At 34.8% G+C, this 24690-nt stretch overlaps 1 protein-coding gene across 4 annotated transcripts in view; it reads left to right on the forward strand.

Moving 5' to 3' along the window:
• The window catches only part of PTPN4 (protein tyrosine phosphatase non-receptor type 4), a 192316-nt gene that overhangs the window by 115336 nt on the left and 52290 nt on the right, over positions 1–24690 (forward strand). For all 4 annotated transcript variants that reach the window (XM_073885052.1, XM_073885066.1, XM_073885059.1 and 1 more), the window contains 4 exons: positions 5632–5695; positions 9388–9560; positions 17709–17777; positions 24472–24597. In XM_073885052.1, coding sequence (XP_073741153.1) covers positions 5632–5695; positions 9388–9560; positions 17709–17777; positions 24472–24597 — 432 coding nt within the window. The remainder of the gene's footprint in view (positions 1–5631; positions 5696–9387; positions 9561–17708; positions 17778–24471; positions 24598–24690) is intronic.

Raw genomic sequence — 24690 nt, forward strand, 5'->3', positions numbered from 1 at the left:
AAGAAAGGGAAAAAAGAAAAAAAAAGATAAACAAAAACCAGAATATGATCACATATGATTAGGCTGGTGCAAAGATCACTGCCACACATTAGATTTTGGGCGTATTTTGGTCTGTCAAAAGAAAGTGCCTCCCAAAATTTTAAAGAAAGAAAAACATATATGTGCAAAAATAATGGTTGATACCTTGAAGGGATGGAATATGTCTGTAAAGATGAAAATTATAAAAGATTTTATAAAAGGAATTGATAAGTTGGTTGAAAAAAGAAAGAAGAGAATTTGAAAAAAAAGGAGAGAATGTGATCAGGCAGGAGACTAGAACAAAGCCATACACTAGAGATTTAGGGTATATTTTAGTCTGTTAGAAGAAATTGTATCTCAAAATTTTAAAAGAGAGAACAACATATATATACCAAAAATAAGGTTAACTACTATGAAGGGATAGAATATGACTCTCAAAATGAAAAAATTTTTTTATTATGTTGATCACCACACATTACAGCATTAGTTTTTGATGTAGTGTTCCATGATTCATTGTTTGCGTATAACACCCAGTGCTCCATGCAGAACATGCCCTCTTTAATACCCATTACCAGGCTAACCCATCCCCCCAAAAAAGATAAGATGGTTGAAAAAAGGAAAAAGAAAAATTCAAAAAGAAAAAAAAAATTAACTTTGAAATACTAAAGAATCATGGGGAAAAAGCCATGAATTCTATGTGTAGTATTCCCCTAGCGCTGGAGTTCTGCCGTTCTCATTGATTGGTAAACGTGGTCTTGGCTGGCTGTTCTTGCTGATCTTCTGGGGGAGGGGCCTGTTGCCGTGGTTTCCAAATGTCTTTGCCGGAGGCGGAATTGCCCCCCTCTCCCCCCACCTTGTCGGTTCCGGGCTAAGTAATCTGCTCGGGTTTGCTCTCGGGAGCTTTTGTTCCTTGCAAGCTTTCCACACAGCGTTGGAGGACGAGAGTGAAAATGGCGGCCTCCCAATCTCTGCCCTGGAGGAGCTGAGAACTCAGGGCCCCGCTCCTCAGTGCGCCCCCAGAGAAAAGCAATTAGGCACTCCGGTCTCCCGGGTCTCCAGCCGCACTCCGAGCTCACCCGGCCTGTGACCGAGTGTTTCTATCTCTGGCACCCGGCCCCATGTGGAGTCTCCAAACCCAGCCAATTCCTCCGGTGCGCTCCGCTCCTCCCGGAGGAGGAAGGAGAGTCTCTCCAGATCTACCGCTTGTTGGGTCCCTGCTGGAGGAGCAGTGGCCCGACTGTGCCGCGGATCATGGGTTATGGCAACCCGGAGCTGAGAGCCCACTCCTTGGCTCCCTCTCTGCAGCCGACTTCCCTGCTCTGATAGGTGGGAGCTCTGTTGCACTTAGGCACCCCCAGTCTCTCTGTGACCCGGAGGGTCCTGAGACCACACTGTCCTGCGAGGGTTCCACCCCCAGCTTAGCCCCTGGAGCGACATCCTTCAGCAGAGCTGACTTTTAAAAGTTCCGATTTTGTGCTCCGCGGTTCTATCACTTGCCGGAAGCCGCCGACGGAGGCCCCCTTCCCCACCGTCTATCCTCCCGAATATCGCCTCCGATTCACTTCTCCGCACATCCTACCTTCCAGAAAGTGGTCAGTTTTCTGTTCAGAGAGTTGCTGCTATTCTTTTCTTCGCTCTCCTGTTGAGTTTGTAGGCGTTTAGAATGTTTTGATCCCTATACGGCTGAATTCTTGGGACCAGACAAAATTTAGGTCTCCTACTGCTTTGCCATCTTGCTCGTCCTCTTAATTTGTTGTGCTTTGAAAGTAGGTATTATGTGATTTTTTCTTTCAAATTTGTTAAGGTGTGCTTTATGGCCGAGAATATGATCTATCTTGGTGAATGTTTCAGATGAACTTGAGAAAAGTGTATATTTTCATATTGTAAGAAGTAATCTATAAAGGTCAGTGATATCCATTTGAGAATATTGTTGAGTTCACCTATGTCCTTAATGATTTTCTTTGTGCTGAGTTTGTCCATTTCAGATGAAGGGGTGTTGAAGTCTCTGAATATGATACTGTATTCATGTAGTTCTGTCAGTTTTTGCCTCTTGTAGTTGGATGCTCTGTTGTTAGTTTCATAACCATTAAGATTTTATAATGTCTTCTAGGAGAATTTACCTCTTTAGCATCGTGGAATGCCCTGCTTTATCCTCAACTATTTGCTTTAACGTCTTGCTTTTTGAAATTATTAGAGCTACTCTGCTTTCATTCTTACATTTTTGAGATATAATTGACATATAACATTATATTAGTTTCAGGTGTACAATAATGATTCAGTATTTGTATATTTTGCACAGTGGTTATCACTGTATATCTGGTCAATATTCATCACTACACATAGTTTACAGTTGTTCTTCCTTGTGATGATAACTTTTAAGATCTGTCCTAACAGCTTTGAAATATACAGATTATACAAAAATAATCTAGAGTGGTTGCTCTAGAATTTGAAATATTAACTATAGTCACCGTGATGTACATTATATCCCTAGTACTCCTGCTTTTTATTAGTCTTAGCATGGTATATTTTTTTACATTTGTTTGCATTTAACCTATATATGTTTTTATATTTAAACAAAATACTATTTAAATATTTTTACAATAATGTCTTTTGTTATATTTATCCCATTGACATTTTAAAGGATTTTTGATATATTTGTATTAATATGTGACATATTCATTACTGTTTTTTATTTGTTGCCCTTGTTCTTTGTTTCCATTTCTGTTTCACTTTTTCTGTCATTCTTGTTTTAATTGAGCATTTTGTATGATCTCATTTTCTCTTCTTTCCTAGCTTATTAGTTTTACTTCTTATTTTTTTTTTTAGTGGTTGCTCTAGAATTTGCAATTATATTTACAGTAATCCAGGTCTACTTTCAAATAGTAGTATACCATGTCACAGGTACTGTGAGTACCTTATAATAATGAGGTAATACTGGGGCGCCTGGGTGGCTCAGTTGTTAAGCGGCTGTCTTCAGCTCAGGTCATGATCCCGGAGTCCTGGGATCGAGCCCCATATCAGGCTCCCTACTTGGCAGGAAGCCTGCTTCTTCCTCTCCCACTCCCCCTGCTTGTGTTCCCTTTCTGGGGATGTATCTGAGAGACACATCTCTCTCTGTCAAATAAATAAATAAAATCTTTAAAAAAAATAATCAGAGAATACTAATTTCTTCCTCTGTCCCTTGTATCATTGCTGTCAATCATTTCACTTGTATATAAGCATATATAAATATATAATTGTATATATAGGATAGGTACAAAAACATACATAATTGAATACATTTTTTTATTTAGTATTTTGAACAAATTATATGTTCGATCAGGTAAGAATAAGAAAAATCAAGTTTTTATTTTACCATCACTTAGTCCTTCAGGGCTTTTCCTTTCTTTATATAGATTAAAGTTTGTGGCCTATATTATTTTTTTTCCTTTTAACATTTCTTGCAAGGCAGGTCTCGTTCCAACAAATTCCCCTAATTTTTATTGGAGAAAGTCTCATTTCTCATTCATTTTTGAAGGATAATTTTACAGAATATGAAACTTGGGGGTTGATGGGTTTTTTTCTCTCAACACTTTACCCACTTTCTTCCTGCTTCATGATTTGAGAAGTTGGATTTAACTCTTCTTACCTTTATTTCTCTATAGATAAGATGTTTTTTCCTCTGGCTTCTTTCAAGATTTTTTATTTTTAATTTTGTATAATTTAAAAGTGGTATACCTAGGGGTGGTTTGTTGTTTTTGTTTTTGTTTTTTTAAGATTTTATTTATTTATTTGATAGAGAGAGACACAGTGAGAGAGGGAACCCAAGCAGGGGAACTGTGGGAGGGAGAAACAGGCTTCCCGCCGAGCAGGGAGCCCAATGTGGGGCTCAGTCCCCAGGACTCTGGTCCCAAAGGCAGACGCTCAGTCCCCAGGACTCTGGTCCCAAAGGCAGACGCTTAACTCAGGCAGACGCCTGAGCCACCCAAGCGCCTCCCTGGGTGTGGTTTTTAAGGCATTTATCCTGCTCGTGTTCTCTGAGCTTCCTTGACCTGTGGTTTGGCATTTGATGTTAATTTGGGTAAGTTCCTTAATCATTTTTGTTTCAGACATTTCTTCTGTTGCTTTCCCTTCTCCTTCTGGTATTTCCATTACCATATCTTCCTGTATGTCACATCTTTTGTAGTTGTCCCACAGTTCTTGGATAATCTGTTGTGTTCTTTTTTAGTCTTTGTTCTCTTTTCTTTTGGGGTTTTTAGGATTTTATTGATATATCTTCTGCCTTAGAGATTATTTCCTCATCTGTGTCCAGTGTACTAATAAGGTCATGAAAAGTATTGTTTCTGTGGTTGTGTTTTTTACCCATAGCATTTGCGGGGGGGCGGTGGCTTTCTAAGGAAATCTGATGATTTCTATCTCTGTGCTTACATTGCCCACCTATTCTTACATGCTTTTTACTTTATCCATTAGAGCCCTTAGCATATTAATCTTAGATGTTTTAAATTCCCAGTCTGATCATTCCAACATCTCTTCCATGTCTGGTTCTGCTCTGTCTCTTCACATTGTGTTTTTTCCTTTTGGTATGCCTTATAATTTTTTGATAGCCAGACGTGATATTCCAGTAAAAGGAAGTGCTATAAATAGGTCCTTAGTAATCTTGTGAGGTGTAGGGGGATGGCAAGTTTTCTGTATCCTATGATTAGCTCTCTGTTTTAGTGAGCCCATGCCTCTAGACTGTGAGCTTCGTAAGTTTTTCTCTGTGTTTTTCCTCCCTGCTAGGTGGGATAGGATGACTAGAATGAGCTGATTAGGCTTCCTCGGGTTGGTTAAGCTCTGCTAATACCCGAACAGGTGAGGATTTGGTGAACTAGTTTAAAAAAAAAAAAAAAAGAACAGAGTGTATTTCAAAATGGTTCCTCTTCCCCTTTCCTTGCTGGAAACCCAAGGGTATTTGTGTATGGTATTTACCGTGGGAATCTGCTTGGGCTTCTCGAGGTAAATTTCACAATATTACAGGAGGCCCTCCCTCACCCATAACTGGGTCCCTCTGGAGTTTTTCAGTCTTGAATTTGTTCACACGGAGCCTCCAACAATTCTTAAATTACAGTTCAGATTCCTCTGGCACTGGTTCCTCTGGCAGTTTCTGCTCACTGAGTCTCTGCTCTGGTAAGCTGCAGTTCTCTGTGTTCACCTGTTAGTCTCTCAAATCTTGGGAGCAGCAGTTCCTGCGCCTTCCCCTCTCTTAGGAATCCAAGAAGAGGTGTTGATTTCTAAGCTCCTTACAGAACCAGAAAACTACTTGTAGTTCTTGGTATATCTTATTGGTATATCTTGAAATTTTAATTTGTGACATGTGTTTTTTTGTATTTCTCTAGATATAAACTTGGGAAAGGTATATAGTTCACAGCAAATATTCTGATGAAACTTTCTTCAGTTGAGTATATAGATTCTAATTATTTTTTCATGAAGCACCAAAATTTTTAGATTTTTTTTGTAATGTGTCTATATATGATTGAATGTTTAGATGTTACTGAAATACAGTTAAAAGGTTACTTTTTGCATTATTTTCTTAAGTTAATGTTTTTATTTTTATTCAGTATTTTAAATACTCCCATTTATTCTCTTTTTATCCAGGTTGAAGATTGTGAAAATTTCTTTCAAGTGCAAACAGTTTTTTATTCAACTTAGAAAAGAAGTGGTGAGTAGTGATCTAATAATTATTAGTATAAATGAATATATTTATAAATATTTGTATAAATATAAATAACATTTATATAAAAATAAATAATATTTACATAAATGAAGTCTTAAGAAATGAAGTCATTCATGGCTGATCTTTTAGTATGAGTGAAAGTGTTGCTAATATTGTTGGTAACTGCCTAGTGAGTTAATTCCATTTTATGACAATGTTTATTTCCACAGTGTCACTGTGGTTCTGATTTAAAGTACTTCTATATATCCATTTTGCTCTCTTTTGAACTTTGAAGCTGATCTCAATCGTGATGTTCGTTGTCAGTTGCCAGAGTCTATTCATGAGGGTGGTAACTGAATATTTTATATATATATATATATTTTTTTTTTTTTTTTTCCTCCTACTGATCTGCAGCACTTCTTTAGGGAGACTGAGTGTTTAGTTTTGTTTCTAGTTCATGAATATATAGTACATTTCCTCCCTTTATGGGAATGGTGATGTCCTTTTTATATTTTAAATACAACACACTGAGTTATCATGGAAAATACAGTGTTGGAAAGAACTTCACCTTGTTAATGATTTTATCTATTTAATCAAAATTAAAATAATTTATCGTTAAATTATTTCTTATAAATCTTAACAAATTAATGCAGATTTCAAGATGATTGTGTGTGCATATATGTGTAAAATGTATTTGAAACCTTAAAAATATTGGAGTCAGCTACATTTTATCAGAGGATGATGATCTAAGTGACTATGATTTATCATTTATACTCAAAAATATAAAAGTTTTTTTCTATAGTTCTATTGAATTACACAGAAAAGTATACAAATATTAAGGATAGTGTTTGGTAAGTATATAATAAATATATAATATTAGCATTGTAGAACATTACTACCACCTTATTATTATTGCTAATGGAGCTAATGCCCATTTGTGTCATTAACCTTCCTGAGAGGTAAATACTGTTCTCATTTGTTTGTATCACCATGGATTAGTTCATTTATTTTTGAGCTTTAAAAAATTGTCATAAATAATGTTCTCTTTTTGTCTATAATCTAACCTTTACATTGTGAGTTCATCCATATTTTTGCACATAGCAATAGTTTTTCTATTGCTCCATGGTATTATATTCAGTGAATATACCATAAGTTATTCATTCTTACATTAGTGGACAATTTTGGCATTTCCAGGTTGTGGCTATTATGACTAATGCTGCTAATGAACATTTTTGTACATGTTTCAAAACATCTTATCTGGAAACTAGAGAACAAATATTTTAAATTATTATATTGGTAGGAGGCAATGTAGAAGTCAGTTTTTCTAATTTTTTCCTATTAATAGTACTATCATTGTTAGCAATAATAGTTGTGGTATTTAACATTTATTGAGGTCTTACTAGATAATTACACAGCTATTTTCATATCATTTAATCCTCAAAACCATTCTCTGAGGTAGTATATCATTAGGAATGTGTTTAGTCACAGATAACATCAACAAAAGTCATCTAACAACTGATTAAAGATGTATATAGTCATAGTCTACAGAATGTTGCCTTGTTAATGTTTCTCTCTGAAACATCTCTTTACTTTTAAATACCCAGACTTTATAGAAACTACTTATCTTTCAATACAACATTTTGTATCTATTGTATACAAAATGTGGAGGGTGAATTTTATTGCAAATTTGTTACAAATTGTCCAAATACAATTAGTAGAAGGTCAAAATCACATAGAATTTTTGAACTCTGAGATATGTGAAAAGAACGTATATGATTCTTAGATCGGCTCTTCTACTGAGAGGCATTACTGCATACTGCTCTGTGTAAGACCTCTGTCATTTTGCATTATTTATGGAGTGTGGTACAACATGTAAACTATTAGCTAGGGCCTACAAAGCTGGTGTTAAGCATAATTAAGAATTCTTCGGTGATCGAGAAGTAGGTATTTTAAGCATATTATCTTCTAGCATAGTAGTTTAATGTTTATACATGGGTATCTTACTGTATTTTAGTTACAGAACTATCTTCATATCTTTTGATAGGCAAACATTTAACAGGACATAGAAGAAAAAGTAACCTTAAAAGATCAATGACCTGGACTGTGTTAAAATTAAAAACTATTCATCAAAAGATATCATTAAGGGAGTGAAGTAGGGGCACCTGGGTGGGTCAGGTGGTTGAGCATCTGCCTTCGGCTCAGGTCGTGATCCCTCGATCCTGGGATTGAGCCCCGCATTGGGCTCCCTGCTCGGCGGGAAACCTGCTTCTCCCTTTCCCACTCCTCCTGCTTGTGTTCCTCTCTTGCTGTCTCTCTCTCTGTCAGTTAAGTCAATAAATAAAATCTTTAAAAAAAAAGAAGTGAAGAAGATGTATATAGTACACATGCACACACACACACACACACACACACACACACCCCACATCCTTGGTTATATATCCAACCCAATCCAAAAATATGCTACTGACTTGAAGACATACTTCAGAAATGAGGACATCCACATGGCCAGTAACATGAGAAGGTGTTGGACCTCATTAATCATCAGGGAAGTATAAATTAGAACCAGAATGTGATACTTCTACACATCCACCAGAATAGTGTAATGAAAAGAATGGTAAGTGAGTGGTTGGTGAATGTGTGGAGGATATACTGCTGGTGGGAGGGGGTATATATTGATCTAACTATTTTGGAAAAGTGTTGGGCATTATCAACTAAAGATGAACACAGATATCTTATGATCCAACAACAGAATTGCACACGCATAGCAGTATTTTTATATCTTCAAATGGAAACATCAAATGTCTATCAATAACAAATGGATAACTAAACTGGTATATTCATATGATAGAATATTATATAAAATGAAAATGACTTTCACGACCATATGGATGAATATAGAAATATAATACTGAACAAAAGAAATCAGACCTAAAGAAATGTATGTATGATTCCATGTATATAAAGTTCAAAAACAGATATAATCTGTGGTGATAAAAGTCAGAAGAGTGATTACCTTTCCAAAGATAATCTCATAGAAAGGGGGCACAAAAAATACTTAAGAGTTGCTAGTAATAATCCAGTTCTTGTTCTGGTTGGGTTTTAATGGTTGCACTCATTGTGTGAAAACCAGAGCTGTACACTTAAAATGTGTGCCTTACTATATATAGTTTACTTCATTGAAACCATTTAAATATTAATTTGTGCCAAACTTTTAGAGAAAAATTAAATGATTCTCTTATGTTGCTACTTACTTTAAAATTTGAGTTGCGTAATAGCGTTCAGAAGTACTGAATGAATATTCCTATGTATTGACAATCTAGATAGATTTATAAATTTCAAATTATCTTTAATAGGTGTGATAGTATATCTTAAAGCTTAATTTATGGGCCAGGATTATACCTTGAAATAGAATTACACCTAGTAAGTTTTGAAAACATATATATCAATTTTTAAGCTTATTTCTAACTATGTTCTAAAATAAAAGTCCTGAGTCATAATATTACAGAATGAGGTAAGATCCACATTTTGCAAACCTTTCCATTTATTTTACTGCTTTTTTATTGGATAAGCAAAAAAGGTACTGCTACAAGGATTAGTTGTTTGTAAGACTAGAATATTTATCTGTAGAAAGTAAACTAAATGGAGCATTAGACCCTGATGTTTTCCTGGTATTCTCTGCATTTTGTCATTTATTACAGCATGAATCTAGAGAAACATTATTGGGATTTAATATGGTGAATTACAGAGCATGCAAAAATTTATGGAAAGCATGTGTAGAACATCACACATTCTTCCGTTTGGACAGACCACTTCCACCTCAAAAGAATTTTTTTGCACATTATTTTACATTAGGTTCAAAATTTCGGTACTGGTAAGTATTGCTTATGCATTCATGCTTTGTTATTGTATTTTTCCTCACTTTAAGATAAAGGTCTGTTTAATCAATCACAGAATGTTTATAATTCATATACACCTACTGAGTCAAACTCTCTGGAGCATGGACCCTGTAGATCAGCAAAAAGTTCTAAAGGTTCTTGTGATTTAACCAGATGGAGAAACCTCTTCCATTGACTATATTTCAGATCATTATTTTCTAAAATAAATTAATCATATTTAATTATTTATGTTCTAGACATGTTATGAATTCCATTGTCTTTGTTAAATATTTGCAAGAAAACTTTTCTTTGTTCTAAGACATCTTTATTTGTAAAAGCAAAAGTATCTTCTGCATGAGCATATAATTGCCAGTTTCACTATCCAAAAGTAGAATGTTCCTATGGAACCTTTTGTAAGCCAAATGCTGTGAAGAAGCCATTACCATTAATTTATATGGAAAAATTATTTTGCATTTTCAGACCCCAAGAATCACCTCTCATAGGACACATCTTGCTAACAAATGCACAAAATAAATTGAGAGGAAGCACAGATACTCAAAGACAGTTCAAAGCTCTGGTGGCTTAATGCTGAGATGCTGAGTGTACTTCATTGGAAGGAGCTTGGTGGGGTACTCTCACTGCTTGCGGTGTGTGCAGCCTCTAGAGTGGCTTGCTACAAAACAAATGCTGAATACTATTTTCTCCCTTCTTTTGTAAAAGCAGAGTGGCATAACACAAACTTTGAAAAAGTAGGGGATAACTGTACTTTGCTTTTTTATGAATGAGTTTGTTAAACCCTTTGTTATGAAGAGTTCAACCAGCTGTTATGCAAAAATCACATTTAGTCATTGAACAATAACCCCAGATTCCTTTTCCTAAAACTGTCTTATTTATTCTTGATAGCTTTTATTTTTTCCTGAAGGAAACAGTCTTTGAGGGATAATTCTAAATTTGGAGAAGTTCTGATTAATTTTGCCTCTGGAATTCTAAAAAGATCCATGAAAGCTAGTTTTTAAGTGCAACCTGGTAAGAATCACATAGCAAAGTCATTCATAATCTTCTACTAAAACAAATGTTATCCATTTCTGTTTCTGCTTCACAAAAGATTTTCCATCTTCAGTAAATAAAACCTTTTATCATTATATGTTAGATTAATTCATGTTATATATTCATGTAGAAAATATTTAGATGTGGCCCAGAAAAGATATATATTATAAATCTCAAACATTTATAAATGCCCAATTTGTAATCTCAGAAAAAATAACAGTATAAAGCTTTTAATATACTACTAAAAATATATGCTCCCCCAAATCAGCCCCCAAATTCAGTGGCAACACTTAAACAGAATTAGGAAACTTTTAACCACAAAAATGGCACAGCAGATTCTTAAGTAGTGTCATGTTTAACTCTTCTGTAACCTTCCTAAAAGCAATTTTGAGAGAAGTAAGGTGATGGTACTTGTAAATTTAAAAATAAATAGACTGATGGGACATCTGGGTGGCTTAGTGCGTTAAACGCATAACTCTTGATCTCAGAGTCATGAGTTCAAGTCCCGCACTTGGCTCCATGCTGGGTGTGGAGCCTACTTGGATGGATGGGTGGATGGATGGATGGACGGACAGACGGACAGATGGACGGATGGATGGACTGGGAGAGCAAGTATTATTAGATCATTGGTGAAAGTCAAGAAAAAAATTAAAAAAGCCTTATCTAAATCTGAGGAGGGGCAGAAGAAATCTCCATTGAGAAAATAGCGTAGACCGTAACAGTGGTCCCTCAATAAACTTAATTATTAAGTGACCATCAGGGTTATTATCTAAGGACTACACTTACCTTTAGCAGAATTCTTCCTTCCCTCTGTCCTTGAAAATACGACATATACATAAATGTACTCACACCATTTTTTTTAGGCAACAAAGAATGCATAGAATGTAGTAACCTGCCTTCAACTGTAATTCACACTGGTGTCAGATACAATGAGGAAAAAATCAAGGATTTTACCCAATCTATACTGCAGCAAACAAAATCTAGTCACAATGACAACAAGTACAAAAGACAGTTAAAGAAACTGGTTTGGGAGAAGAATCACTGAAACAGAATGAAATTTCAACCACAGAAGTTAATAAAAACAAGCTAAAGAACAATCTAAGAAAATACCGGCAGGGTGAAGAGCAATACCTGCCATTCAGGCTGTTATTGCCCTTGGGAGATTATGGGCCTAGTACGGGCAGATTTTATATTTTTAAACAGCTTTATTAAGGCATAATTGGTGTACAATAAGCTACCATATTTAACATTCTAAAATTTGATGTTTGGAGATATATTTACATCCCTGAATCCATCACCATAATCAAGATGGCAAGCATATCCTCCCCCATTTTTCCCTTATGCTCCTCTGTAACCTCTTTCTTCCACCCTTCTTTGTCCCCATGCAGCCACTGATCTTTCTGTCTCTATAAATTGGTTTGCATTTTATAGGATTTTATATAAATTGAAACATATGTTACATACTCTTTTTAATCCAGCCTCTTTGATTCAGCATAATTATTCTGAAATTCATGTTGTTGTCTGTATTGGTGGTTACTTTCTTTTTATTGTGTATAATTCCACTGTATAGATATATCACAATATGTTAATCCATTCACTTGCTTATGGATATTAAGTGATTGTTGTTCCCCCATTTGGGTTGTTTACAGGTTTGAGCTATTACAAATAAAGCTGGTGTGAGCATTCATGTAGAAATATTTATATGGTTTAACTTCCCTTGGTTAAATACCTGTGAGTGGAATGGTTAGATTACAAGGTAGATGTATGTTTAACTTTGCAAGAAACTGCCAATCATTTTTTCAAAGCGGTTTTTTACCATCTTATGTACTCACCAGCTATCAGAGTTCCATTACGTTTTCATCAGTGCCTGTTGTTACCTCTTCTGAAGAGTACACAATTTTGATGAAGTTTAATTTACCGTTGTATTCTTTCATGGATCTTTCTTTTGGCGTCATATCTAAGAAATCTTTGCCTAACCCAAGTCTGAAAAGATTTATTCCTCTGTTTTCTTTTAAGAGTTTTATAGTTTTAGTTCTTATACTTAGATCTGTGATCCATTTGGAAGTAATTTTTGTATATGGTGTGAAGTATATACAAAAGCTATATAAGTTCATTTTTTTGCATATGGATAGCCAGTTGTTCCACCACCATTTTTTGCAAAGATTACCCTTTCTTTCTCCACTGAATTGCCTTTGCCCCTTTGTTGAAAATTTTCAGTATTTGTGTGGACTTATTTTTGGATTTATTTATAAAGTCTTAAAGTATACTAGTATTAGTCATCCAACTTTGTTCTTTTTAAAAGTTGTTTCAAATATTTTAGGTCCTTTGCATTTTCATCTGAACCTTAGGACTAGCTGATCAGTTTCTACAAAAAAGACTTCTTAGGGGGGCACCCGGGTGGTTCAGTCTGTTAAGTGTCCAATTCTTGATTTTAGCTCAGGTCATGATCTCCGGGTTGTGGGATGGAACCCCACTTGAGGCTCTGTGCTGGGCATGGGGCCTGCTTGAGATTCTCTCTCCCTTTTCCCTCTCCCTCTGCCTACCTCCCCACTCCCGCTCATGTACACTCTCTCTCTCAAAAACAAAACAAAACAACAACAAAAAAACCCACTTCTTGGATTTTAATTAGGATTGTGCTGAAACTATAGATCAATTTCAGGAGAATTGACATCTTAAAAATATTGAGTTTTCAAACTCATGAAACATGGTATGTCTTTTACTTATTTAAGTTGTCTTTTACTTCTCTCAGTTTGTAGTTTTTCAGTGTACAGGTCTTTCACAGATTTACAAGTTTCACAGGTCTATGCTAAATTTATCCTTAATTTCTTGAGGTCTTTTTAAATTTTAATTTCATACTATTCACTATTAAGCAGAAATGCAATTTTTTTTTTTTAATGTTTAGTGAGACCTTGGTTACCTCACTTATTCTAGGAGCTTTTTTGTAGCTTCCAACAGATTTTCTACCTAGAAGATAAAGGCAGTTTTAATTCTTCCTCTCCATTCTGATCCTTTTTATTTCTTTTTATTTCCTTATTCCCCCAGCTAGAACCTCCAGTACAGGGCTGAATAGAAGTGGTGAGAATAAATATCCTTGTCTTTTCCTTATCTTGGGAGGGGGGCCGGATATTCAGTCTTCTGCTATTAAGTACGATGTTAGTTGTAGGCTCTTCATAGATGCTATATATAATGCATGTTGAGGAAGTTCCCTCTACATCTCATTTGCTGGAAGTTTTTGTTAGGATTGGATATTGGTTTTTGACAAATGTTTTTTTCTGCAGCTATTACAAAGATTATATGGTTTTTCTTTTTAATTTGTTTGTATGATGAATTACATTGAGTTTCAAGTGTTAACCCCACCCCGCATTCATAGGGTAAACCCCATTTGGTCATGATCTGTTATCCTTTTCCTATGCTGTTTTATTCAGTTTGCCAAATTTTTGTTTAGAATTTTTACATCTGTGTTCATGAAGGATACTGCTCTGTAGTTTTCTTTTCTTGTAATATCAGTGTTAGGTTTTGGTGTTAGGGTAATTTTGGCCTCACTGAATGAGTTGGGAGTGTTCCCTCATTTTCAATTTTCTAGAAAAATTTCTGTAGTGATGGTATTATTTCCTTTTAAAATGTTTGGCAGGGGTGCCTGGGTGGCTCCGTTGGTTAAGCATCTGCTTTCGGCTCAGGTCATGATCTCAGGGTCCTGGGATCCAGCCCTGCATCGGGCTTCCTGCTCAGTGGGGAGTCTGCTTCTCCCTCTTTTTCTGCTGCTCCCCATGGTTGTGCTCTCTCTCATGCTCACTCTCTCTCACTCTGTCTCAAATAAATAAAATCTTTAAAAAAAGTGTTTGGCAGAATTTACCAATTAATCCATCTAGAGCAGAAGTTTTGTTTATAGGAAGCTTTTGAGCAACACATTCAGATTCTTTAATAGATACAAAGCAGTTCAGGTTTTCTTTCTCTTCTCAGTGAGCTTTGGTAGTTCATGTTTTTCAAGGAAGTTATCTCTTCCCTCTAAGTTAATGTTTTGGCATAAAGTTGATGGTATTCTTTTTAATAATAACATGAACTACTCTTTGTCTACCACGTCCTAAAGAAAAAAAGTGACTGAAAAATATCAAACTTACCTAGTTTGCCGTTCAAGTCTAAAGCCAATAAACATCAAATATACAAAACTTCAATGAATATAACATCTCTGAGCCCATTGGGAAAAAAAATTTTTTTTAAGATTTTATGTTTAGGTGATCTCTACACCCATTGTGGGGCTCTAACTCACAACCCTGAGATCAAGAGTCACATGCTTTACTGACTGAACCAGCCAGGCACCCAGAAAAAAACTTTTTTAAGAAAATTAAGCTATCCGAGAGATAAGTCAACATGACTCAAAAAGAATCTTGGTAAAAGAAGTAAGAATAAAGGTTAGGTCCTTTAAACATAGAACTAATCCTTGATAACTATCATGATTATGACTATAGAACAGAATTAAAATGCTGTAAACTTTGATAAAGTAAAAGTGACAATATAAGAAAATGAGGAAGCAAGGGACTAGTGGAAGTATGAGAATCCATATTAACAAAAATTAAATATTAATAACACCAACTCCTTAAGGTTTTCCTAATCTCTCTTTCTTTATATATGAATGGCAGTCTTTTTCTTTCTTTTAGTCCAAGGGAAATCAGTTTAATACTGTTTTCATTAAAAGTGGGATATATAACATAATCATTTTGTTAATAGAATTATGTCCCTATTTATAGCATTTTTTATGTATAGAGAGAGAGTTTTAGAATGATTTTTACCTGCTGATAATGGAGATTATTTCTTAGGGATAAGACTCTGGCTAAATTTGGGGGTCTTACTATTTTTAATTTAACTTTATTTTTTTTAATTTGGGGTTTTAAAAAAATATTTTTGTTTTGCTTTCCTATATCGCTGAAATTACTTATAATGAGCCTGTATTATTTTACGAATTGTCATTTTCTCATTGTTCTAAAAATAAGTATCTTACTCTCAGAATTTGGTGTTCTTAGATTATGGTACAGTTTTGCATTTTGTTCTAATAATAGTAATATTAAACCCTAAAAAACAATATTATGGAAAATATGAAATATGCTCCCTCATATTTCATGTTTTTGTTACAAAATCCAACTTGTTAATCCAGCCTTTTGAGTAATAGTGTCCCATTTGAATCCTCTTCACTGGTAAATTATCAGTCAGAGACATAGAAAGTTCTTTTGATTTTTCAAATAAAAGCGGTTTGAGGGAATTGGTTACACAGGTATTAGAGAGGCTGTCAAAACAAAAGGGAAAAAGAGGGTTTTAGAGAAGTAAATAGGATGAATGGGTAATACTTAAGGATCAGAAACTTGTGTGACATCTAGGCCGGTGTCCATAAGCCTAAACCTGCTATTCCATCATAAGAGCCACTGTCACAGTTGGTTCTGGATCTGCCCCGAGAGGGGCTGCTTTGATCAAGGATGGTACATAGCATCCAGAAGGTGCTGTTTCTCCCAGCGTTCTATTCCCACTATTGTTACAGCAGCCACCAGCGTCTGCCAGTCTTCTGCTTCTGACTTCCTCTACTTTCTGATCTCCCACCAGAAAAAAAAGTAGAACCTAACAGAAAGCCAACTCACAAAGGAACCTAGCAAGCCTCCTATGAAACAGCCGATCACAGGAGGGAGGATTGAGACCCATGATAGCTCAGTTAATATTAAATTAGTATATATAAGTAAGCCATATATGTTTATAATTGTAAAGTTAAGTTTTATGTTTGTAGTCCTTACGAACTTTTAAAACATACCCAAAATACTTTTTAATCATCAAAATGATTAATAATCCTGTAATTGAGGAAGGAGTGGCAGCATGACAAATGTTATCTGGACACGGTCCTATCCCTAATGGGTATGCGTTAAATAAATATTTTTTTCCTTCATAATAAGCAGTGGTTGGAAATACTAGAACTTTTGTAAGACTTAAAATGTTGATATATTATTTAGACTAAGAGATGGAATTCAGATATCAGACAATTTATTCTACTCCACCAACCTACTCAAATACACACCTTTATTATCTCTCTTCCAAAATATCCAAGGGATTAAAATCATTGTTCTAATGTGGAAATACAAAATAATAGTGAACCTCAATTTGTTAGCTTTTTCACAATTGCAAGTATACTTTATCCTTCTTAGAGGAAATACATTTTCTTAAGAAACTTCAGTGTACCTAAGTTCAAAAATCATGGTTAGGTTTCTGACTTCTCCATTAAAACTTCAACAGACAGACCATTCTGTTCACATGTATCCATACTTATCCATGGAAGATGATCTTAAAATTTCTTGCTTTGCTTTGGAAACCTATTTTTGCCTGTTCTTATATGAATTATACCTATATGTGTAAATGGTTACATTTGATATACTAGACATTTATGGCTGTTCACACTTAAATAGTGTGATGTGTCAAGTAGCAAATTCTCTGAGAACCAAGTTTTTAGTAACAGATTTGGTCTGAATACATTGCTTTACCACAGAGGAGGCTCAGTTTCCATGCATAAACTGTGTGCTTGCTAGACGGATCAGCTTCAGGACAAATTGCTTATAGTGCACAATTTGCAACCATATTTCTGTCCTTAGTTCCTTCCTGTATACAAAAGTCTGGAGTTGCCTATGTCTGGACAAGGAAGGATTTGAGGATATAAACAGTCTTCATATCTGTGATCATCAGTAGACAAGAAAGAAAAGCCCAAGAAAAGAGCAAGAATCAAGATTCCCCATGTTTCAGGTCCTTCATCAAGGAGTAGTAGAAACACTAGCTAAATGACAGACCCAACCGATGATGTGAGAGTGATAGTCATTCTCAAATAAAGAAGTATCTGAAAATGGAGTGTCTATGGAACACATCGTTGTTCATTAGTGGAAGAGCCATAAATAAGCTTCATCCATTCAGGTAGAACTGGAATTTAGTCCAGTCTTTTCTTCTTATCCTCTGCCCCCTTGTCTCTGCTAGAAATTTGTCTCTTATGAAGTTGTAATATAATCATGTTGTATGTTCTTATTTTATCTTAGAGTTCTCTTTAAGATTTTATTGTTGTGCATGTTTATGTATTTCAGTGGGAGAACTGAAGTCCAGTCAGTTCAGTATGGCAAAGAAAAAGCAAATAAAGAAAGGGTATTTGCAAGGTAAGCCACCTCTATTTCAGTGTCTGAATTGTTTTTAAAAGATTAAAATTACTAAAAACCCTTTTTCCAAATATTACAGAATTATAACATGATCCTTTATTTAACTAAATAAGTTATGTTGAGGGAGTAATGAAATAATTTGTCTAGTTTATTCATTCCCCTTTTTTTTTTTTTACATGAGTGAGATAAACCCTGTGCCAAGCATTATAGTTCTGACGAGGCTGAATCAAGTAATTATTAATGTAACATTTTGTTAGAAAGTTCATTTCCTTCATTTTTTAAAACATTTTTGAAAAACATAATGATTAAGTTCATGTAGTATTCAGTCCATTTCTTTAAATCACATTGTTAAATAAGTTTATTTTTTTGGGTGCCATTTAGTTATCTTCATATTTTTAGGAGCTGTTTGTAACCAGTTTGCTTTTTAACGAGTGAAATGACATAGTCAGGTATATGTTTTAGAAAACAGGTTTATGAGCAGTTGATGGAGAATGGGTTAGAAGTAAGGACTCAGTACTAAGAAACCAATTAGAAGGTTATTGCAGTAATCCAAGTGAAAATAACGAAGGCCTGAACTGAAACAGTGGTGATGAAATGGAGACTAGGGAACAAACTTGGGAAACATTTTGTAGGTAGAACTATAAAAGTTGTTAATCAATTAGATGGAGGTGTGTTAGAGACAGGAGTATCTGGAAAGACCATCAGATTTGAGTGACATAAAATGGACAAGGGGATACAGGAAAGAGAACAAATTTGTATTGGAAAAAGGAGTTAAACTGGCACAGGTCTAGTTTGAGATGTGTGAGCAACAGTCTAACAGGATTATCCAATAAATGAAAGGAGGAAGAATGACCAAATTGGTGGCAGCAAATATTTATCGAAGACCTACTCTGCTGAGCATTGTGTCAGGCCCTGGGAATACAATGAAGAACAAAATACACAGCTTAGTCCCATGGAGCTTAAATTCTGATTGGTGCAACAGATATCTAATGTAAGTAAAGGATTGAGGCAACACAAGGCCATGGAGCTGGAGCCCACTTGTCATGTTGAAGGAAAAGTAGGCAGGCCAGTAATGGGCCAGAAAGAACAAGGCAGTGCTAGAGAAAGTGGTTAGAGAGGAAGATAGGTAGCAGCCAGAACTTGTGTGGCTCCATGTTAGAAATGGTAAGGACTTTGGATTTAAGGGCTGAGATCCTCCCCTGGGAGGAGTATAAACTGACTTGCATTTTTAACAATCTGGCAGAGTTGTCATGTTTTACAGTGGTAAACTGAAATATTTACAAATACCATGATTTCTAGGATTTGCTTCAGAATAATTGGGGTGAGAGGGTTCAAGTAAATGGTAGGGAAGAAACAAGATTGACCATGATGATGATTGTTGAACCTGAGTCCTGAGTGCAGTGTTTATTAAACTATTCTCTATACTTTTATGTTTGAAATGTTCCATAATAAAATCTGGGAGTGGATGGAGGATCACTCTGGCTGCTGTGATGGAATCAACTGTATGGGGTTGTGAGGGGACAGAAGATAGCCAGTGTATCTAATAGTGGCTAACATTTATTTTGCATTTATCTATGCCAGGCAATTTTTGTGTATGATCTCACAGTCCCCATAATTCAGTGAGATAAATTCCATTACAGGTGAGAAAACCTAGCACAGTGCATTTGGAATAATTTAACTGAGGTAGTAAGGGATGTAGCAGGATTCTCATGCAGGCCTCCCAGTTTTTACCCACACTTTTAACCTCTACAGAATAGTTCTTGCTGTTCTGCATGAGATAGGTGAACGCTTGGCTGCCCTCCTGTCTCAGAGCTGTGAGGAATGACTTCCTTTATTGTCTCTCTACCCCACTAGAATGTAGGCTCTATGAAGGCAGGAGTTTTGTCTGTTTTATTCACTGCACTGGCCCCAGCTCTTGTAGTAATGTGTGCGGTATGGTAGATGTGTTTTAAATGAAGCAGTGTTTTTTCAGTGGAAATGGCTTACAGAGGGTAAGTCCTTAAAAAGTTCATCTGCTTGGTGTCTACTGCCATTAGAGACATAAAAAATTAATTATTGAATTTTGCTTTTGGTTTTACCTTAATTTTTTGCTCTTAGTCTTCATCAAAAAGACCTTCCTGTTTTGTGTTTCTTGAGTAAAAGGAGTTTTGTTTTTCTCTTTTCTCTCTCCAAAAGTAGAAATGGCTTTATTGTTTGTTGTACTTATATAAGTGATACTTCATTGTTTTTTTAAAATCCCAACATGCCAGTACTTACGTGGCAGGGAAGATAACTATGATCACAAAGATGGCTCTCTAAGGAGAGGCTTGTAAATTGCACTCAGACCATTCTGACCCCTGTGATTTCCCCAAACATGGGAAACCCAGCTGGGTTCAAGGTTTCCCTGTTTAAAAAGGGAAAAACTCCAACATGCCAAATAATACAAAGAAAAATCGTGACCCAACACGATTATTTAAAAAAAATTTGGGGGGCACCTGGGTGGCTCAGTTGGTTAGTGTCTGACTCTTGATTTCATCTCAGGTAATGATCTCAGGGTCCTGAGATATGGAGCCCCATTTTGGGCTCTGCACTGGGCGTGGAATCTGCTTAAGATTCTTTCCCTCCCTCACCCCTCTCCCCCCCTTAAAAAATTGGTACTTACTATTCATTACTATTACTATATTTTGCCATGTATATCTCACAGTCATGTGTGTGTGTGTATATATATTTATTTCATTTAAAAATTATTTCATACTTTTTATTGCTTATTTTTTCACTTAATGTATTATAGGCATTTTCTTTTATATTGAAAAATCTAGTCATTTATGTCAGTAAATCTTTAAACAGTTAAATCCTTTTATCCTAAACTGTAGATTTAACTTTATGATTCTTCCTTTTAACCTGTCACTTCCTTGCCTCTGGAGTTGGAGTCACTGCTAAAACTATCTGACTCTTTGCCAGTACTATATGCCTTGAATGCTTGTAAAGATAAATAATAAAGGCTATTTTAAGTTCCTTGGAGTAAGGACATTTGAAACAAAAAATTATTCAAACATGATTTTTATGTGTTTGAATAATAAAATTTACCTGCATTGTTTTTCTTCATTCCTGGCTTAGCCTCATCCTCATTTGTCTATGAATAATCTACCCAAAAGGAAGACTATCAGTGACAATGCCTTGAAGGATTTATCTGGTCAGGGCTAGATAGCATTTTGCTGTGATAAACTTATTTGAATTTGAATGATGTAAATCGTCTCAACATTTGTTCAAAATTCTGAATTTGATTTATTGTTTCATCTTGTTTTTAGATTTATGAAGGAAATATTGTCATTTCTCTATTAAATATAAATCTTAGTGTCATATTAATGGTTATTTGGTTACTTTTTGATTATTAGGGAAGGGAGAAAAGAAAAAAATTAATAACAGAGATGCCTACTCTAATAGACATGGCTACTGAAATTATTCAGAATCTTCCCTCTTACAGTCTTAGATACCCTTGTTTCCAGTTAGAAAGTGCTAAGCACCTGTAGGAAGGTAAAATATACAGAAAATGTTTTTGAAATTCTTTTCCTTGAAATTTCTCAAGAATGAAATAATTTACTTCCTCTTTGTTGTTTTAATATAAAAGGTATTCAAGTTCTTAGTATACACTTTATTTGTATGATTTTTTTCAGACTTGTTAAAATCAAAATCAATGTTTTTCTGATTCTTTTCTGTTAAAAATGCATCTAGCAAAATACTTAGCTTTTTTCTTCTTTTCCTAACAAGCTTAAAGTTTTTTTCTTGATATTTATAAAAATAGTGAACGTGAGGGGCGCCTGGGTGGCTCAGTCGTTAAGTGTCTGCCTTCGGCTCAGGTCATGATCCCGGGGTCCTGGGATTGAGCCCCACATCAAGCCCCACATCAGGCTCCCTGCTCCGTGGGAGGCCTGCTTCTCCCTCTCCCACTCCCCCTGCTTGTGTTCCCTCTCTCACTGTGTCTCTCTCTATCAAATAAATAAAATCTTTTAAAAAAAAATAGCGAACATGATTTGATAATTAGTTCCACTGTAGTATGACATTCTAATATGAACACCAAATTATAGATGTATTTATTAATGTTAATATCACATGCAAATTACTTTGTAAGTTTTAGTGTTTGAATATTTTGATCATATGTGACCTTGAGAAATATTCACAATTATACCTGCATCTTAGTTCTTCATTTTGTATATGCATTATTAAAATGAGAAATTGTTTAATAGGTTATTTTATAAAACAAATATGCATTACTTGATGAATAGTAGGCTAAAATTCCAATATTAGAAGCCTCAAATAACTGTCCCAATTCTTTTGTTACATGGAATTCCATGAATCCTCCTCTGAATAAGAAGTCATCAACAGGGATAAAGTTGCATTTAATGGTATTGTTTTAATGATCCTGCCATCTCCAAAAGACTTAAGCTTCTCTGGGGTTGTTTTTGTAATATATCACAATCTTGTTGTGATGACCTGAGACCTGATGCATATCTACCAAAATACTCTCATGGTTTTAACAATTGTTGATTTATTCTGTTAAACTATTAGAGAATTCTAGAGTTCTTGTCCACTTCTTAGAATTTTAATTGGTGGTATATATATAGATAGAAAAGATTTCTTCTTAAAGTTTCAATGTAAGGTGGTGTTTTCAGCAATAATAAATAATTTTTCCCCCAGTATATCTCCTCTTTGAATTGCTTTCACACTTTTTCAATTGTTGTATAAAACCTAAGAAGAAAAGCAAAAGAATGTTCACATGCAACAGAAGAATAAAGTGCCATGGTCAGAAAATATATTTACCACATTGCAAACACACTGATGAAGTGTGGTATCTTTTTCTCTGAAATTTCCACATTCAACAGGAAACATAGACAGCAAGCTTGAGTGGGTGGGTCTCTGAGGTTAAAGCTGTTAATAAAACACTTGAAATTTAGTTTTAAAAAACGCAGAGCATTTCCAACCATGTTTAGTTTATTAACAACAGTAAAGTGTTCTGATGCTCTATAGTGGGTGAGTATAGCTAGATTTTTTCCTCCTTCAAATGACTTTTAACCTCTCTTTGAAAACAAAAGTAGTTGATCTAACTATGATTATGAACTCCTGCAGTTTACATTTAGTAGTCTAATATATGAGAAAGAGTATCTTATTAACTTTGAGAATTGGCTAATAGAAGAGCAGTAAATGCTAAGGTTTCTTTTAGTAATCTTCATTTTAAAAATCAAATGCATGAAATATTCTTTTTTTTCCATCTTATTGTGACTAAAGGAATATGAGTTTGCACAGCAGTATTAGGATGTTGGGCTAAATGGTGTCCTGATTGTCTTCAAGTAGGAAAACCCTATAATTTTAACCCAGGATAATGGGAAATGTTCATCCTTATATTACTTTGAATTCATTTATGTAAAATGAAATCTGAGCCAGTGTCTTTTTTTTTTATTTTTAATCAATAGCATTACATCTCTTTTAGGAAATGATGTTCTTAAATTAAGGAGATGTCATTCGGCCAAACTAAAAAAAAGGTTTTGGCTATGAATATCCAAAATGATGGGGCACTTGTGTGGTTTGGATTCATAAGTAATTTAAGATACTTGTGGTTTAATTAATAGACTAAAATATTGCACTGAAAATTTAGATACTCATAAATCATAAAATGCAGGAGGTAGGGAAGGACCTAGGGTCATACATTGTACTGGTAAATTTAGATACTTAGACATAGATACTTACATGCTTTGTCTCATGAAAGGTCAAAACTAGTACACTTTACTTATCATTATTTTAATGCTTCCTACTACGTCTATAAATTTTATTGCGTATTCTTGGTGTTACTGTGCATTTTAGTCCAGTCTATTTCTATGTGCTTCAGTGAATTTATTAGTGAAATATAAAACTGTCAGCTTAAAAGATTATTTATTATGTGTTTTTATGTAAGTAGTGTAATTCCTTATATTAACCTTCATATTAACTCTGCATGTCAAAAAGTAGATGTCATACATTTTCCATGAATTTTGGCCACTATAGGAATTTGAATATTTTTTAATATTCTGCAAAGGTCTGTATCTTTTCTGAAAAGATTACTTAGTTCTCATCTTCATCACTGTGGTAGCTGACAATATATAGATAGGTAATAAAACGTAGTCTTCTATCTTACCACAAGACAGAATGTTAACCTAGATGTTTTTTAAAAAACAAAACAATCCACTAGCTTACTACTATATGTAAAATGTAAAAAATTATAATATACATAATTATCATTTTCACCCCGTCCTCTATTAAGGTAGAGGATCAAGGTGTAGATTTAAGGGTATTTAGAAGATAATATGCTAGCAGTTTAATACATCACAAGATGAGCTAAAGTTTCAGAAACTCTGGAATAGGCAATATTTATAATTTGCTCTCTGAGGTAACTTGGTAGCCCGCTACTCCTTTGCTTTTTTCCTTTCTTTTCTTTTTTCCTCTTCCCTATTTTCTCTTAAGTATGTCTTAAGATATACTCTTAACATGTCTTTCCTTCCTTCTTCATACAAAGCAGATTTAATTTCTTAGGAAATTATGGGGTAAATAGCCACTAAATGCATTAATTTCTTTTAAGTAAACTGTGACTCATCTAGAATATGATCTATTAAGACAAATTCTAAAATTTGATTTATAGTTGGGGGTATAAAAATAAAATTTTTTACATATCAAATTATTTCTGCAGGTCCCCAAGTAAGCCCTTGGCACGGAAATTAATGGATTGGGAAGTAGTAAGCAGAAATTCAGTATCTGATGACAGGTTAGAAACACAAAGCCTTCCATCACGATCTCCACCTGGAACTCCTAATCAGTAAGTACGGACTGACTGTAGACTTGCCTGAAGATCAAAATATGTAAATCTTTACGTTTAAATATCTTAGTCAAACATGATTTTTGTTGCTCC

This window comes from Callorhinus ursinus, unplaced genomic scaffold (assembly GCF_003265705.2).
Source record: "Callorhinus ursinus isolate GAN/ISIS: 27379988/994484 unplaced genomic scaffold, GSC_fseal_2.0 scaffold2, whole genome shotgun sequence".
In the NCBI taxonomy this organism is placed as follows: Eukaryota; Metazoa; Chordata; class Mammalia; order Carnivora; family Otariidae; genus Callorhinus; species Callorhinus ursinus.